Source organism: Lipotes vexillifer, unplaced genomic scaffold (genome assembly GCF_000442215.2).
Source record: "Lipotes vexillifer unplaced genomic scaffold, Lipotes_vexillifer_v1.1 scaffold27, whole genome shotgun sequence".
Taxonomy (NCBI): Eukaryota; Metazoa; Chordata; class Mammalia; order Artiodactyla; family Lipotidae; genus Lipotes; species Lipotes vexillifer.
The window spans coordinates 561,407-579,621 of record NW_006787756.1 but is presented as its reverse complement, the minus strand read 5'-3'; the positions used below and the strand labels follow the sequence as shown (position 1 = coordinate 579,621).

General features: G+C 37.5%; 1 protein-coding gene across 10 annotated transcripts in view; it reads left to right on the top strand.

Moving 5' to 3' along the window:
• Positions 1 to 18,215, top strand: part of EYA1 (EYA transcriptional coactivator and phosphatase 1) — a 167,081-nt gene that overhangs the window by 105,509 nt on the left and 43,357 nt on the right. For 9 of the 10 annotated variants that reach the window (XM_007460785.1, XM_007460782.1, XM_007460784.1 and 6 more), the window contains one exon: positions 7,584 to 7,673. The exons of the other annotated variant lie outside the window; for it this stretch is intronic. In XM_007460785.1, the coding sequence (XP_007460847.1) occupies positions 7,584 to 7,673 (90 nt within the window). The remainder of the gene's footprint in view (positions 1 to 7,583; positions 7,674 to 18,215) is intronic. 10 annotated transcript variants of the gene reach the window in all.

The following is an 18,215-nucleotide window of genomic DNA, read 5'->3' as shown; positions in this document are numbered from 1 at the left end:
GGAAAGAATGCTATGCTCACATCAGAGAGCTGAGAAATGGAATACCTTTCCCTGGTAGTTAATCACATGACAATGAGAGTTGCTACTTGTGGAAGAACTAATACTAGAAGACTCCACTTTTCTTTCTTGTTATGTTAGCTGATAATTTTATATGATGTTGATATTCTTAAAGTAGTCCCACAAATTTATCCTTTGACCCTACCACAAACAAGGCCTCTCTGAATTATTATGTTGTTCCTCAAATGCGAAAACATAACATCATTTTGTGAATACTGAAATTTTTCAGGGACTATACATTGAAGGTACTAAATTTGGAATGTACCTCAGTAATTAACTGTTTATTGCCGTTTATCACTACCAGCCATTTGTTTATAAACTTGGTCAGAGTCAAGATTTTTCCAAGACCCGTTCTTCCAAGTCATTTGTTAATTGACTGTAAGCAATGGATTTGGGCTGTGCTTGAGTGCCTGTTCACGAATCTGACCCTTTAATGATTAAAGGTTATAAGCTAACAGGTATGTGACCCACCCATGGAGATCACACTGCTTGGCTGTGCAAGTACTTGGTTTATTTTTTAAAGAACACTTCTAGGTTTCTACTGAATTGGTGCAGTATTTGGATCCTATCTGAATGACACTTCCTCCCCTTTAGTTCCTAGATCTTCAGAGTATGGGACAACACCTTTGCCAGTTTGCTAGAGTTGGGTCATCTCTCCTAGTGATGAGAAGCTTGGTTGAGATCTTTGGGGAGAACCAATGACACTCCTCCTAGGAGTGGTCTCACTGCATGTTCCGCATTTAACATCCACACAAACCAGCTTTACTGATGATTGGTCTCTTAAAAACACAGTCACCTCAAAAATATTGGCGTGAGGGGCTTCCCTGGTGGCTCAGTGGTTGAGAGTCCGCCTGTCGATGCAGGGGACACGGGTTCGTGCCCCGGTCCGGGAAGATCCCACATGCCGCCGAGCGGCTGGGCCCGTGAGCCATGGCCGCTGAGCCTGCGCGTCCGGAGCCTGTGCTCCACAGCCATAAATAAATAAATAAATACATTGTGTATTATTTATTAAAAAAAAAAAAAAAAAATTGTCATGAATTTAGGGTTGCCCTTATCTTTAAAAAGCATGAACTTCACATCCAATCTGAGTGCAGAATGTTAATGCATCTTTTTGTAGTGGAGACATGGTGTCCCATGTTCAGATTGATCTGCTGTTGTTACTGTAGTATAGTGATAGTAGAATTCACCACCACCACCCGTAGCAGCAGCGGTAGCAGCTTAATACTTGGCAGGCGCTATGTTCAGAACTTTAAATGTATTACCAGTTTAATCCTTCAAGCAAACCTGTTGGATTCCTGTTTTACTGATGAGGGACCTGAGGTCCAGGGGTTTCAGTAACTGAACTTGCCCACCCCACAGCTAGTAAACGGCAAAGTTAGAATTCCAATCTAGACTCCATATGAATTTAATGGCATTTCAGCATTTCTGTGTGCTGATTTTGACGAGAATTTCTTCTTTTTAAAGCATTTTCATCACATGAGGATCTAGTGTAATAGTAGTGATCAGGCTAAAAAAAAAAAAAAAATCAAGGAACAGTAAAAGAATGACAACAGGCCAGGGATGGTGCTGATGATTTGAATACAGGATGATAATAACTTTAGTCTCTGTGGGCAGCTCTGTGTTCTAGAAACAGGAGAAAAAGATCTTGAGGGAATGGGATCATTAAAGATCACTGGATAGAAGATGAGAGCAAAACAATTGTTTTAGGCTTGGGTCTAATTTATCTGTATAATGTTGCTTTCTCTTCAATAGACATGACCATTTTTGACTTACACAAAACAGCCCTGGGTAGCCTAGCATTGCAACGAGTTCCTTCACCTTATTTTCATGACTTTAAGCAGACAACTGCAATTTTTTTTAAGTTGAAGTCTAGTTGACTTACAATGTTCTGTTAGTTTCTGGTGTACAGCAAAGTGATTCAGATATATATATAGATATAGATATAGATATAGATATATAATATACATATATAGAATATATATATAAAATATATATAGAGAGAATATATATATATATATATATATATATATATATATATATATACATATTCTTCTTCAGATTCTTTTCCATTATATGTTGTTACAAGATATTGAATGTAGTTCCCTGTGCTATACAGTGGGTCCTTGCTGTTCTTCTGTTTTATATGTAGTGATGTGTATCTGTTAATCCCAAACTCCTGATTTATCCCTCCCTCCCCCATCTTTCCCCTTTGATAACCATAAGTTTGTTTTCTATGTCTGTGAGTTTATTTCTGTTTTGTAAATAAGTTCATTTATATCTTTTTTTAGATTCCACACATAAGTGATATTATATGATATTTGTCTTTGTCTGACTTACTTCACTTAGTATGATTATCTCTCGGTCCATCCATGTTGCTGCAAATGGCATTATTTCATTCCTTTTTATGGCTGAGTGATGTTCCATTGTATATTTGTACAACATCATCTTTATATATTCATCCATTAATGGACATTTAGGTTGCTTTGCAATTTACTATCATATCAAAATAATTTAAGATCAGAGTTAAATTTAATTCGTGTGTGTGTGTGTGTGTGTGTGTGTGTGTGTGTGTGTGTGTGAGTGTGTGAGGGGCGGTGCTGGACGCTGTTTGTCTTGTCTTGTTAAGGAACAGCTAGTAGAATTTCCTGGGCAGAAGAACTGTAGTAAGTTTACACTGTTTATTCATTAAACAAGAAAAATGATAAAGCGTTTGATTGTATTTTCTCTGTTTGAGCCTCTTCACTGTACTATTCAGTTTTTACTAGGGAACTAGATTGCAGAGAATATGAGAATATATTTGGCAAGATGTTGTAACGCATACCACTGATAAATTTTAAAAATAAATAATTGTATGCTGATCTTATGTTAATCTTATTCACTGCATCAAATAGATAAGTAAGGCTTTGTAAGTAGCTCTTCTAAGAATGAGCTGCTCTTTAATCAGGTACAAAGAATGAATGAACATGTTTAATATTGATACCATATTATGTAGATAGAATGACTTTTAGGAATCACATGTCCTTTTTTCCCCCTAAACTAGGTATCTAGGATTTTTTTTTTTTTTTTTTACTGACACTAAACCCTCATAACTAACTAAAGATCAAATTTAATATTTTTTCTTCATTACAATTATTTGAAATATCTGCTCTTTCTTTCTTTCATTCATTTATTCCTCCACCAAACTTTGGGAAAGCCCTGTGCCAGGCATTGTGCATGGTCCCAAGGATGGAGAGAGAAAGATACAGGGATATGTCTCTGACATAGACAAGAGCACATACAGCTGTGGCACCCAGCGGCTGATGAGCCCGGCTGGGAGGAGTCAGAGAAGGGACTCTGGATTGATGGAGGGGCACTGAAAGAAGCGCTCTGTTGGATGCAGGACTGAGCATGGGGGTTGAACAGAGACTTGGTTGTATTCATGTTGGTAACCTGGGGAGACCGATCCAGTGAGGGAAGCTACTACAGATAGCTACAAACGAGACACATGGCTGGAGAAAAGAAAATCGTGGTGAATATAAGGAAGGTATGAATTCCAGGTCCAAGGGGCGGGAGCTTGTGGTTCATTTGATGTGGGAAGTATGATGAATCCAGGTTGCAGCCCATTGAGTTTCAGGTGCTCTATGAGTCATCAAGTACAAAGGACCAATAGGTGATTGATATATGGGCCTACAAATGAGGTCTGAGGTTCAACAGAGGGGAATGGGGTGATAGTTGAAGATATGAGTGTGTTGGTGTCTGTAAGGCAGTGTGAATAGAATGAGGAATGGATGAAAACAGTCCTAGGAACCAACATCACTGAAGGGATAGAGGATGGATAATCAGATTCTAGGAAGATGCCCAGAAAAGACTGATGATATTACAGACATAAGGGAAGAAGAAATGTTAAGAAGAAATTAGAAGTGGTAAATACCACAGAGGAGTCAAGTTCAGAAAAGAATGGAAACATTTGGCAGCAAGGTTTACTTAAAATGAAATGTTTCTTGGAAGTGGAGGCGAAGTTCTAAATAATATTTCAAAAGTGATACAGCAAAAAATGGTGTTTTAAAAGGCACCATTTCACAACTACAGCTCTGGAATTCGTTACTGCAAAGCACAAGGAAAGTAAGATTAAGCCAAAGACATGGTGATTTTAATGTCTCAGTTTGGGTCTAAAAAATGTGTTTTTTCTTTCTTCCTCTATATACGCCAAAATAAGCCATCAAGCTAGGACTAATTTATTAACTGTTCAGTGTTAGCTTTTTTGACATTTGACTTGTATCAGCCATGTTTGAAAGATATGAAAATATTGAACGATTATTATAATAGGAAGATCAAATCTAACCTTGATTTGAGAAGAACTCCAGTTGCTAGAATGTGGAAGCGGATCTGTTACCATGGTTACCTATCTGTTCTTCGGGCTAGTTTCCTTTCAGGTAAAACACTTAGGGTGAGATAGCTTTGCACCCTAACAGCTCTGTTACCACAAGCAAATCATAACACGGCTGCAAATCAGTTTTCCTGTCTCTGAAATCAAAAGTAGGTGTTCTTTAGAACTCTGCTTTGCAAACTATAGACTTCGACACATTAACGGGCGATGAAATGGAAAGTAACAGAATACTCTCCACACAGTGTGGAAAGCCTCGTTTTGCCAAGCTCACATTTCAGCTGTGTATGTGTGAGAGACAGAGAGAGAGATGTTACTAGATCATAGTATAAAATGATTTTTCTTACTGTGGATTATGGTTAAAAAATATTTGAGAAACACTGCTTTCAACTAGATCCCCTTCCTATTCTAAAATTCTTCCATTTCAGTTAATCGTCAGACTGTTCTTTTGGTGGTGTAAATGTTTCCTAACAATACTGTGGAGTGGCAGGTATGAAAACTGTTAAGGAATGACAGCTAATAACAAAAGAGAAAAACATTAAAAGGTAAATAAGGCCAACATCTATGTTGTATTTGACCACAAGACTGAACAAGCCTTTAAAATTTATTAGTATTCCAACTCACAAGTCATTACTGTCATTTATGAAGAAAAGTTAGAGTAGGCTATATATTCACAAACAAAGGAGTAATTCTTTTGATGGTGGTATAAATAAGCAACCATATCAAGGAGAAATAATCCTTTTTCAGAAATAACAATACCATGGCACATCAATTCTAGAATTGCCCATTAAATAATTGCAGTCAGTCTCCTTTGCCTGGCCACATAAAAAGATTCATTGATGTGGTTATGAGACAAGTCAGTGTATTTTTATTGGCCTCAACTAGAGTGAGGACACACCTGAGTCAGGTGTTTTGTTTTAGAAACAGCTGTTTGAACTTCCCCTACTGGTTGATTCTGCTCTAGGCTGTATGTATTTGAGCATTTGTTTTTTCCAGCACACTTATTGATACTTGGAATTCTTGGAAGTGAGCAGTTTCCTATAAAACCAAGATTCAATGAGAGTTTTTCTTTACTTACTTGTAAACAGTTTTTAATTCTTCTGCAACCTATGAAATTTCATAGATTTTAGGTGGTATCAAGCAGGGAAGATTTAACAAGGCTTAATCATTGTACAGGAAATTTGAGGGAAGTGTTTTTATTTGTCCCTCCCTGCACAGCTCTTGGACACTCACTTGGCCTATGTGTTTTTATTTCCTGTCTGCCCTCTTACAAACCCTGGGGTGTTTGCTTTGCCCCTTTGCCAATCTAACCCCAGATTTTTGGCACTAATGTGTTTTCTCTCTCCTTTACATTACCAGTCAGCTGGCAGAGAAGGCCTAGGTGGGAGGGGAATTGAGACCAGCAGTACCATCCTGCCATATTTTCCCCAAACCTCCTCTTGTCCGTCTCTGGGACTCCTGTGAGATAAACCATGCTGGTGCTGGAGCTGAGGGTGTGCTGGTGGGGTGGGCGGAGCTAGTGGGATGGGTGCTGCAGGGATGGTGTTGACTCCGCCTCCCTGGCCACAGTTGATTGGCCCATGGCTGGCACCCAGTGAGTCTCTGCCCCCTCCACCATCCCAGGCCCCTCCTTTCTCCCAGGTATATCAATACATATGATTGTGACAAATGAAGAGATGGAGGTTTTTTTTTAATTATTATTCTATGGGAGAACAACATATTTGCCATCTAGCCACCTGATTTATTAGATGAGCAAACTGAGGCTCAGTGAGATAAAGACACCGAAGTAACTAAGAGAACAAGGATAGGGCTTGGCCTCTGGGTCTAGGGCTCTTCTTCCACCATTTGTCACTGCCTCCCAAAGCCCATGAGAAGATGGGGCTCGAGGTTGATGGACTTTAGATACTTGGAGGGTAGGGGGTAAAACACAGGCAAGTCTTGAGCTTTGAAATGAAGACAACAGAGAAAATGTACAAGGTTTATATTGGACAGTATTAGAAAGCAAGACTTATTTTCTCTGGGTTTTTCTCCACTCTTAAGACTCAAAGACAGGTGATACACAAAGTACACTCCAGCTAGATGGGTGGGCGACATGAAGGCATAATTTCTCTTGTTACAGTTTCCCTAATTAAATGATCCACATAGATTCCAAAGGTTTGCTGTGATAATAAAATAGTATATCAGAAATTATTGTTCTTTGGAAAAATTTAAAGGCCATAAAGGTGAAAGTTGGTATTGCTATTAAAATGCCAATAAAAACTTGAAAAACTCACATATCCTTGCATATTTTCTCTACAGAATATTTTTCCTTTTTCACTAATTATGTAGGATATTCACCATGAACAGTGTTGCTTCCTGGGTTTGATGCATTACGAATATAGTAACACCATTAAAACCTTGCAAATATCTCTATATCCCCCAACTTCAATACCAACAGATGTCATCAGGATGTGTGTTGTGTGGGACAGACTGCCTGTCACTAGCGTCGAAGGCTTGAAGCGTTGGGTAGAAGCCACTGTTCAGAAAGCTGGTGCTCCTCTGTGTGTGTTCCTGGCTGTTTGATGACTGGATAGTGTCACATGAATGTCAAGCTCAGCCTCCTGAACTGGCATGGTGCCAGCTGGTCAGAGTGGCCATCACTTCCATTTTGAGTATACTCAAAGTTGGCGGGCAATCTGAATAAATACAAAATAATGGTAGTTATCATCTGGAGTGAAATTGGTATTTTCTATCCTCCTGAAATTAATCTATATTATATCTATTTTCTGATATTTGTGGCAGTGCTTTTAGACACTCTTCATGGATTGAGGTGGAACATAAAAAAAATGTCTTCCTGATTCACTGAATTTCTTGCTCCTGAAACAGATGTGTGAAGCTGAATTTCCTCTACTCTGTATGTCTAAGTAACCCTAGATTTTATATTTTTTGCAGTGTTATAAGCAGCAGTTTTTTTCTTCATTATGCAAAGTACCAACAACATGAGAGGTACATTTTAAATAAAATAAGTCACTGAAGTTCAAATACAGAATAAACCACGCACTCTAAAAGCAGCTGGAGCCCAAGCCTTTTGTCCTTTCCCGATGCTAACTCCCTCTCAGTGCGACACTGTATTTCCTGTACCCTGAAGTATGTATGTTCTTGACCTGTAAAATTCTTCTTTTAGGATCCACCTACTTCAGTTTCCCTTGGACTACGAATGGAAGAAATGATTTTCAACTTGGCAGACACACATCTATTTTTTAATGACTTAGAGGTAAGTTCTGATTACTTTATATACTCTTCCTGTTGCATGTTTGGAAACAGGTGATTGGTCCGAAAGTAACGATGGGATATTATTTTTTGAATATATAATTGGAATAAGGAGATAAAGTAATTATTGATTATATGGTCATGCGTTTTGCCTTCATGGAATTTCTGTTTTGCTTTACTTTGGCTGTTGTATTTCAAAGTTCGATTCCACATGATTATTGATAGGGATTAAAAGTTGATGTCAAGAATGTTTTATATTAAACTGTGTTGATTACCAGAAGCTACAGATTTCGCAGTTACATAATCACTGTTGAGATGGGTTACCTTTAGAATCCAACAGAATTTGTGATCCTTTCATATGCTGTCCATGTCAGACTCTTATCGTAGTGGGTCAGATTCTTTTCTGTCTGTCTGGCCCAATTGGTCATATAACATTTTAGTCAGGGTTCCCAGGATTCCTTATGTCAAACTGCTGATGATTTTATTTGTCCTTTATAATCTGGGGGGAAACTTTTGTAATATGGTTAAATGTGTTACGGGCAATGACAAACATGCTGATCTTGATTAGAAGCTTTTTTTTTTTTTTTAATTTATTTATTTTTGGCTGTGTTGGATCTTCGTTGCTAGGTGCGGTCTTTCTCTAGTTGCGGCGAGCCGGGGGGCTACTCTCCGTTGTGGTGCGCGGGCTTCTCATTGTGGTGGCTTCTTTTGTTGCGGAGCACGGGCTCTAGGCACGCGGGCTTCAGTAGTTGTGGCACGTGGGCTCAGTAGTTGTGGCGCACGGGCTTAGTTGCTCCGCAGCATGTGGGATCTTCCCGGACCAGGGCTCGAACCCGTGTCCCCTGCATTGGCAGGCAGGTTCTTAACCACTGCGCCACCAAGGAAGCCCCAGAAGCATTTTTAAGAATAAAGAATATTGGTTTTCATAGCTCCATTATGAGAAAATATGCCTGTAACTACATTTCACTCCCTTCATAATAGAGATAGTTGTTTATTTAAATCCGGCTATTAAGCAAGCTTGTGGTAGGGCTGCCAACAGGCATTAATCATCAAGTTGTTGTTTTCCTAGATTTTATAAATGTATGTTATTTCAGACAGGAGAAGAATCTGAAAGATTCAAATAGAACTTTTACTGATCAAAGTTAATTGGCAGCAATTGGCCTTTAAATATTTCCTTATGTTTCCCCTTTTCAAAATCAAGCAAAATGCACCTTATTTCATAGATGAGCCAAAATCATTTGAAAAATGCCAGTGTGTGACAGAACTTAAATGCGGTTTGTTCAACATCTGTCCTGTATTTTGATTTCTTTTCATCTGCAATGAAACTACTCACAGACGAATTGGCAACTTCCAGTGCAATGAAATTATTTAAATGTGCTTCATTTTTCCCCCATTCCTTAGTGAAATATTTATTTTTACACTTAGGGTGAAATACAGAATTTTTTTTTTTTTTTTTTGCATTTTAAAGTGTTTGCTTTCCTTAAGGAAATTACATGTAAGGCATTACTATTTTTTAAGGTGGAAATATTCCAAGTGAGTGACAAGTTCAGAATTGCCTTTCTAAAAGCTTAATAATCATACTTATTTTCAAAAGCTGTTTCTGCCTTATGGTTGTGATTCCCTTCATAAGAGAACAGCACCAAAAAATTCCATATTTTACTAATATGTTAAAATTCCTTTCCTAAGTTTCGGTTGTTTCCAACGATACAGACTAGGCTGATATTTTGTCTTAGGTTCAAACCTGTTACTCTTACTGATGTTAATAGGTGTTAATAACATCCATCAAGAAGAAATTAGCAGTAATTTTCTATTGTTTTTAAACTCTACCCTCTTAAAAATGACAAAGCTTGACTGTACAGTGCCAAAAACTATGTGGTAAAAAGTGAGAAGTTAGGCAAAGTAGTTAACTTGGTATAATATAGACAGAAAAGTTTCCTAACTCAGTTTGGATATAATATAGCCAGATTTTTATTTGTTTACTAACATTATTCACACTGAACTATATAGAGAAGGTCTGAAATAAAAGTAAATACTAAAAGTTCTAGTTTAGGTTTGTAGTGGGTGTAGTTTTTTCATAAGCCCAAATTCAAAAAAAAAAAAAAGAAGAAGAACTAGGGATCCACACAGATATTGAAATATCAGATTTTCCTCTTGTCATTAGGACTCTTTCTTATAAGTAAAGTAGAAAAGAGAATGGAGGAGTAATTCAACCAAATGTAAAAATCAATAGTGAAAAATTATTTAAGCTTGTAACCTTCCCCAAATTGATTTTATTTTACTTGCGAATAATATAAAGCAAAAGTATAAATGAAAGATTCACTTAGCCTCTGGCTTCGGAAATTATTTACTTGCTTTAGATTTGTGCAATATTTAAAAAATACATTGGTTTTTATACTTATTTCAATCCTTCATTTTATATTTTTGTAATTCAACAAACCTGAGACTGGTCATTGCAAATATTAGTTTCTTTCAAAAGAGAGTAAAATTATTTCCTGGCAAAAATAAATGTATTAGCTTAATACCCTTTAGAAAACCAAAATTGTCTCATCAGGCAAAAATGATGTGGTAATGCTTGATTTCACATTCCAATTAGCAATGTACTGTGGTAAAGGACATGAATATTTTAATATATTTTAATTACGTTTTTAGCTTTTGAAGATCTAGAGTACAGGTAATTTCAAGGAGATTAACAATCTGTTGGTTAGCTTGAAGTGTGATTTCTGAACTCTAATTGTTGACTTAAGCCTCATTTTCTTTTAAAATCTTAACTTTTTGCCAGCCACTCTGTATAATTTGGTTAGTTCAAGCTGTGGCTTAAAAGAGATTCTCAATAATGAAATACACTACGTGAGGAGATTCCAGTAACAGTTCTTGTGTTATCAAAGTATTTGCTTAAAGTGGTTATTAGGATATTATTTAGGACATTTTCGATATGATTCTAAAGTAATTTAGAAGTATCTTCACTGTATTTTAAGACATAGAAAAGTTAACCATTTTAGTTTTAAAAGTCTTATTTGTCATCTCAGTTAGTGAGAGTTTTTAATAAAAGCAATCACAATTTAATTCTGTTGACACTTCAGGAAAACTAAATAAAAAGGAGAAAGCTGGGTTTTCGAACCATTAAAAATGTTTGACATGTGAAGGACCATGAGTGACAGGGAGACACAATTATCAGAGGAAATAATATTTCCCCCCGACCCAGAGAAGGGTTTAGACTTGAGTTCCATGCACTCCTGGCTTTCCTATTTCCAAGTCTGACTAACACCCTGCGTATCATTTTACCAAAAGGTCTCCGTGCGCAATCCGACGATGCTTATTATGGAAGTCATTTTTTATGAATGACAGTATGAAATTGGAGGGTTTTTTCCAGCTTCTTTAGTAAAGTCTGTCTCTCTCTGACTGAATGGAGAAAGAGCTCTTTCTGTTGGATTTTTATTGAAAGGTGATCGACCTTCTGAATACGATAACTTTTCAGTTTAACTTGCCTTTTGTCGATTCTCCTGCTGGATTTTTCCACAATTAAAGGACGATATTTCATCAAGATTAATATGAGTCTAAAGAAAAATAAGGCACAAGCTGATGTCGAATGTTCTCTTTCAGTCTGGTGTTAAGTAATATCATCTCACTGGCGTTATGGTTGCCATCCTAACTGATGTTATCAACATGGTAGCCTCCAAGAGTCTCTGCTCTCAGGCCACAGGGGTCAGGGTTGGGAAGTGACAGGGACCCGCCTCTTGTCTTCTGGGTTGTACACACCACGTTCGCCTAGTCAAGTGTGAAGCTGTGCCACAACTTTCTCCTTCACGCTCCTAGTATGTTGGTTAGTTGGGACAGACCGGAGGATTCTTTGGTGTCAAGCTTTACAATGTGAATACCCCAGCCCTTTCTTGGGCCTTTGTTATGTAGACTCCTGTCCCAGGTTTGATTTTCAATCACCTACTCTTGTAGCTCCTTGTTTTCACATTTTCTATTTAGAAAAGGCCTGCGACCAAAGGTTCTGGTCTCAGTAGAGCTGGGTTTGATGAGTCAAAGGCCAAGGAAAGGCACCATGGACAGTCTCCAAGTAATGCCATAATTTAAAGCAAGTAAGCTATAATGAGTTTTCTTATAAAGCAAAGAAATTAGTTTGCCCCTTGGTTTCATTCATTCAGTCTTTAAATTTGCAATAATATGTTATGAGTCTAAAACTTAGGTTATCGCCTGTTAATCATTTTAATATATCTTGTTTATAAATTGATTTTCAGCTAGGAAAAAAATCTTCCTTCAAAATATCAGTCATGCCAATGCTAAGTAGCTTTGATCTCAAGCGAAGCGTTCTGTAGTGACCTAATGCTTGTGCTTCCAAAAGTGGAAAAGTTGTAAGCTAATCGAGAAGTTGACTTTTTGAGTGGAAAAGTATAATTCACCTAGAAAGTGCTTTTTTGCTAAACAAGAATGAACTGTTATGCCCAGGGTCCAGCTTCTTTGTAGACGCAGGATGCTCTGGTTCCATAGGTGCTTGTAAAGAAGACGCTTCTGGAAGAGCTTGAGCTGTTTTCTTCTTTCAGTGCATGTCACAGCCAAGAAACAACTCTATGAAAGTGTGTGGGCCTATAAGTAATTGCATTCTAAACATAAATGTCCCCGTAGGCATGTGTATGCCACTTGTCATTTTCAGCTCTGGACATAGGCTTTTGTATATGTATTTAATTTTCTTCTGATAAATTTAGCAAAATAAAGGATTACATTTTTTAAAAAAATCCTAGTAACATCCTTCATAACACCTAGAATATTGCCCTATACATGTTAACCATTAATGAGTATTTGTTAGATTAAATTCTTACCTCTTGTCTCAGATAGAATATCGATTTCTGTGTCCTTTCCCATGGAAGACAATAGACTTGACCTTGCCTTTCTGTTTTAAGATGGGTTGCTGGAGCTCATCTATTTTCTTAGTTAATAAGAGTAACACCAAAGCCCTCAGCTTAGGAGGCAAAATAAGTTTGCAAGCAGCAAATGATTATTAGACAAAATACATATGTGTTGAATTTAACTATATTGTAACTGGTGATCAAAATGAAGCAATACCCATATTTTATCCATTATTTTTACTCATGAATAAGTCTATGTGTTCTTCCTATCTCATCATTTCTCACAAGGTTCTATCATCTTTATTTTATCTGAAGTAAAAAATAGAAACATAAACCTATATTCCAAGACTTCCTTGATTCTAATGTTTATCAGAAAGTTAGGAGTCAAAATATGTGGCTGTTTAACATAATAAAAGATATTTTCCTTTTACCAACAGCCAACATTGAACTTAGCAATAAAATAATAGAGGCAAATTGTCATAAAGATGGAAACAAAATAAGAATGTCCTCTGTCACTACTATTAGTCTGCATTGTTCTAGGAATTTGGAGCAGCGCAATAAGATATGAAAGAAATGAAGCGAAAGATTAAAATTATTGTGTTTTTTTGCATAATATTCGATATACATAGAAAACTGAAGAGAATCTCCAGGAATTGTTCTAGAATTTACAGTGGGCTTCAGAAAAGTAAAAGACTGTAGAATTAAATTAAAAAATCAATAGCCTTCTAGCCACACATGTAGAAAATTTAATTAAATTATAATTTTTAAGTAGCTGCAGTAACTATAGCACACAAAAAAAATTAAAAGGAAAGATAAGGAGTAACCTATGTAAGAAGTGTTTATAGGAAATATATGAATACAACTTTGACATCCTACTGAAGGATCTAAAGGAAGATTTGAATAAATGAGATTTCTTCCATTCCTTTTCTTTTCTGTAATATGACAGAATTGTTGTAAGGTCCATTTGAAGGATAAATAGGCAAAAATACCTAGAAGTTTTGGACAGAAAGCAGTAATAGTGAGCACCCAGCTCAACCAAATATTAAATGTTTTATAATTCGACAATAATATGAAGATTTATGTTGGCACGGCTTTGACATTGAACTATAGGGAGAAGAGAGAGCTCAGACACAGACCCAACTTGTAGAAAAATTTTGTATGTGTTAAATGAAACCAAACAGATTAACCAGTGAAGGAATGGATTATTCAACTTATGTACAGAAATAGGTAAATTACAGAGTTAAAATGTGAAAGAATAAAACTCAAGGAGAAAATATAGGTAGATCAAAAGGAGATCTCACATTGCTTACAGGAAATAAACTTTTGGGTAGCCATTTGGCGGTAAGCATCAATAGCCTAAAAAAGATTGATACCATTTGTGCTAATTGTACATCTAGGAATTTTTACTTGTCAAAGACAAAGGCAACTATTTATAAATATTTCCAAATTATGGAATTCTGATCATGTTTCATTTCTTGTCCCAGGAGCTGGTTACATGACTATGTTCCATTTGTGAAAATTCATTGAGCTCTAATATATACTTTCTTCAACAAAAAGTTATTTTTTAAAAAGTAACATTTTGAGTACTATACACACAGACATAGTTTGCTCTCAATTCTGTTAAAAAAGTATATACCCTATGTAAAATATAGGCACTACTGTTTCTCTAGCACAGTGCCTGGCCCATAGAAGGCACCCAGTAAGTACGTGTTAAATAATAAATAAATGGAGGAACAAAAAACAGATGGAAAGAGGTACTCTAGAATTTTAATGTTATTTCTATCTGAGATCCCAGGTTTTATTTTCTTATTTGTACTTTTCTGTGTATTCCAAATTCTTTATAACATATATACTAATTTCTTTTGTAGTCAGGGAAGAAAACAAACACTGTTTTTGAAAGCCATAGATAATATTAAAAGACAAAGCTATTTCTAACCAATAAAATAATCAATATTATTGCAACTCATTAAGAAAAACCTAAAGAAATTAGCAAAGGACATGAACAGATAATTCACAAGAGAAAAGCATTCAAATTTTTCAACACATAGAAAAGAAAATGTTGGATTTCACCCCTAGTAATCAGAAATGTTAGAGAGTAAGTGTTCAGACTCTTGCCCATCAAATTGGCAAAGCTTTAAAATCAGTAATATGGTCTACAGTGCAGTAGGAGGAACACTTGTATACATTACTGATAAGGATAGAAATTGGTACAAGTTTTGAGAAAAGTAGCTTGATAATATGTATTCAGAACCTTAATGTATGGATCCTTTTACTCAGTAATTTCACTTTTAACTTCTAAGAAAACAGTTATAGGCAGAGAATTGATACAGTATTAATGAACATTTATTGAACACTTGTCCTAAGTGCTTTACATACGTTATTCCACTTAATACCCTGATATTTCTATGATAAGGGCACTGTTATTATCTCCATTTTATACAGTAGCCAAGAGAAGCTTAGAGTTGTTGAAACAAAACTTGTCTAAGGCCACACAGCTGAGTGGCTTAGACAAGTGACTCAGGTCCAGTGCTTTCTAGAAGTCCACTCAACCCCATGCTATATCTCCCACATGGTGTTTTTTACCACTAAAATATAGAACTATTTTAAATATCCTGAAATAGGTGAATAGTGATAAATGATACATCCTAAATGAAAATTGTTTTCAGACTGCTTATTAAATATAGGGAAAATATTCATGGTCCATTTCAAGTTTTAAAAATAGACTTTTCAGTACAGTGTAGCCTTAATGTTAAAATTTATGGCATATTATCTAAAAAGGCTACATACTATGAGACCAGCTATTTGACATTCTGGCAAAGGCACAATTGTGGATCAGCTGGCTGCCAGGGGTTGGGGGTAAAGAGGGATGAATTAGGTGGAGCACAGAAGATTTTTAGGGCAGTGGAACTATTCTATGAGATACTACAGTGGTAGGTACATGTCGTGAGACATTTGCGCAAACCCATAGAATGTACTACACCGAGAGTGAACCCTAACGTCAACTATGGACTTTGGGTGGTGATGGTGTGTCAATATACATTTATTGGTTGTAACAAATGTACCACTCTAATGTGAGATGTCGATACAAGGGGAGGTTATGCATGTGTAGGAGCAGGGGGTATATGAATAGTCTCTGTATTTTCTGGTCAGTTTTGCTATAAACCTAATACTTCTCTAAAAAATAAGGTTTATTAATTTTTTTTAAAAGTGTGGCATATTAAGAAAACTGGAGGAAAATACAGTTTTAAAAGCTACCATTATGTAACTTTAAAAATAAGTAGTCTACAGAATAAATTATACTGTATAATTCTGATTTTAGCATCTATGACATATTAAAAATAACTGGAGGTGAATACATTATAATGTTGCTAGTCTGGATGATGGGGTTATAAATGCTGTGTCTCTGTGATGCTTCAAAACTGAGATGTTCATAGCATTGCGTAAACTCTATACCTTCTGCCCTTCATTCAATAGTCAATATATATTTATTAACTTTTTCTTTTTCTTTTTTTTTTTTTTGCGGTACGCGGGCCTCTCACTGTTGCGGTCTCTCCCGTTGCGGAGCACGGGCTCCGGACGCGCAGGCTCAGCAGCCATGGCTCACGGGCCTAGCCGCTCCGTGGTACGTGGGATCTTCCTGGACCGGGGCACAAACCCGTGTCCCCTGCATCGGCAGGCAGACTCTCAACCACTGCGCCACCAGGGAAGCCCTATATTTATTAACTGTTAAGTGCCAGGCACAATTCTGGATGCTGAGGATGCAGCGATAATTGAGTGAAGGTTACCCTCTTCGTGGAGGGGAAGTAGGAAATAAACACTATGTAAATAAAATAATTTCAAGTAGAGATAAGTGCTAGGAAGAAAATCCGAGAGTAATTTAAGGGATAAGGGCTCTTTAGCTGAGATGGGGCATCTTTAGCTGAAATATTCAGGAACAGGTGTCTCTGAAAAGAGGACATTTGTGAAGAAACCAGGAAGTTGGGAGGAAGCAGCTGGAACAGCAAGAAGTCATTCTGGAAGGGGAATGGCCTGTGCAAAGGCCCTGAGGTAGGAATGCAATTTGCTCCTTCAAGAAATAAACAAGAGCTTCATTTGGTTGGGGCAGAGTGAATGGGGGGAAAGTGACAGGGTCCAGATCATGAAGGGCCTTGTAGACTGTGGTAAAGCAGTTGGATTTTTTTCTAATTGCAATGGGAAGCCATTGGAGAGTTTTACACATGAATATGATAGACTGGTGTTTACTACAGACTGGTTATCATATGAGGAACTGGACTCAATGAGACCGGTTAGGAGACGGTTGCTTTGGGCTGAGGATGTAGCAGTTCCAGACGTGGTGCGGAGTTGCAGGATTTACAGTATACTTTGGTGGAAGCACCGGCAGAATCTGCTAATGGGTCAGATGTGGGAGGAGAAGGAAAGCAGAATCAAGGATGGCCACTAGGTTTGGACCTGAGCAACTGGATGGGTGGTCACGTTATCTGAGATGACGAAGAGCGCTTTGGGGTGGCGAGGTTGGGGGAAGAGTTGTCCTCAGATATTTTGCATGGAGCGTATTAACTTTGAAATACCTATTCAACATTCAGGTCAAGAGATTATGTACATTTAGGTTTGGAACTCAGAGGAGAGAGGCAAATGTGAAGATACAGTTTTGGGAATTATATAGGCGTGAGACAAAACATCTCGTAGGGGAAAGAGGAAATTGAGAAGAGGGCATAAGATTGGGCATCAGACACTTAGAAACAGGACCAAGAAGGAATAACTTGCAAAAGAGAGTAGTAAGGAGTAGACAGTGAAGTAGGTGGGAAAGTACAAGGCATCACAGAAATCTAGGGAATAGTGTTTCAGGAATGAGGGGGTTGCACTACTGTGTCGAGTGGCTGTTGGATTTGCCAAGAATGTTGGCTGGTAATGACCCTGGCAAACGCCGTTTCAGTGAAGCGGAAGACGTAAGCCCAATGGGAGTGGGTTGAAAAGAGGTTGAGGGTTGACGCCCTGAAAACAGGAAAGATTGATTGAGAGTTTCCACAATGACAAAATGCAAAGAGATGGGTAGGATGTGGCGAGGTCATAGGATCAAGGTGTGTGTGTGGTGAGGGGAGGGGTGGTGGGTTAGTGTTAAAATAAAAGATATTTAGACATGTTGGGTGTCGGGGAATGATCCAGTAGAGATGATACAAGGTGTGACAAAGAGAGGGAGCAACGGAAGGAGTGAAGTCCTTGGGTTGCAGGGGAGGATGGGATTCAGGACACCAGGTACAGGGCTTACTGAAGGCTGCCTTCAGTAAGAAGGCAGGCAGACTCTGCAGGTGTACAGATGCAGGCAGGCAGCTGGGGTTCCGTAGTGGGAGAGGAGGCTGTTCTCACTGTAAAAATACCTCCTGTAATACCTTATGATTTTCTGTCTACCTCTTTCTACACCTGCACCCCACCCCCAGGCAGTCCCTTGAGAGCAAGGACCGTGACTCGTCCACTTGAAGCCTAAGCACTACCACCAGATTTGGTTACACGGAAGGCTCTCCTGTCTTTTTCATTTTTTCCAAATTTTTGAAAGTAATAGTCTACAGTGAACGCTACTCTTTTTACAATTTGCAAACATTAACTTTCTAAAAGTAAATGACTGATCACAAATCCTAAAAATAACTGAAATTGTCCAAGAGGTTAAATTTTGATATTATCTTTTTTTTTTTTTTTTTTTT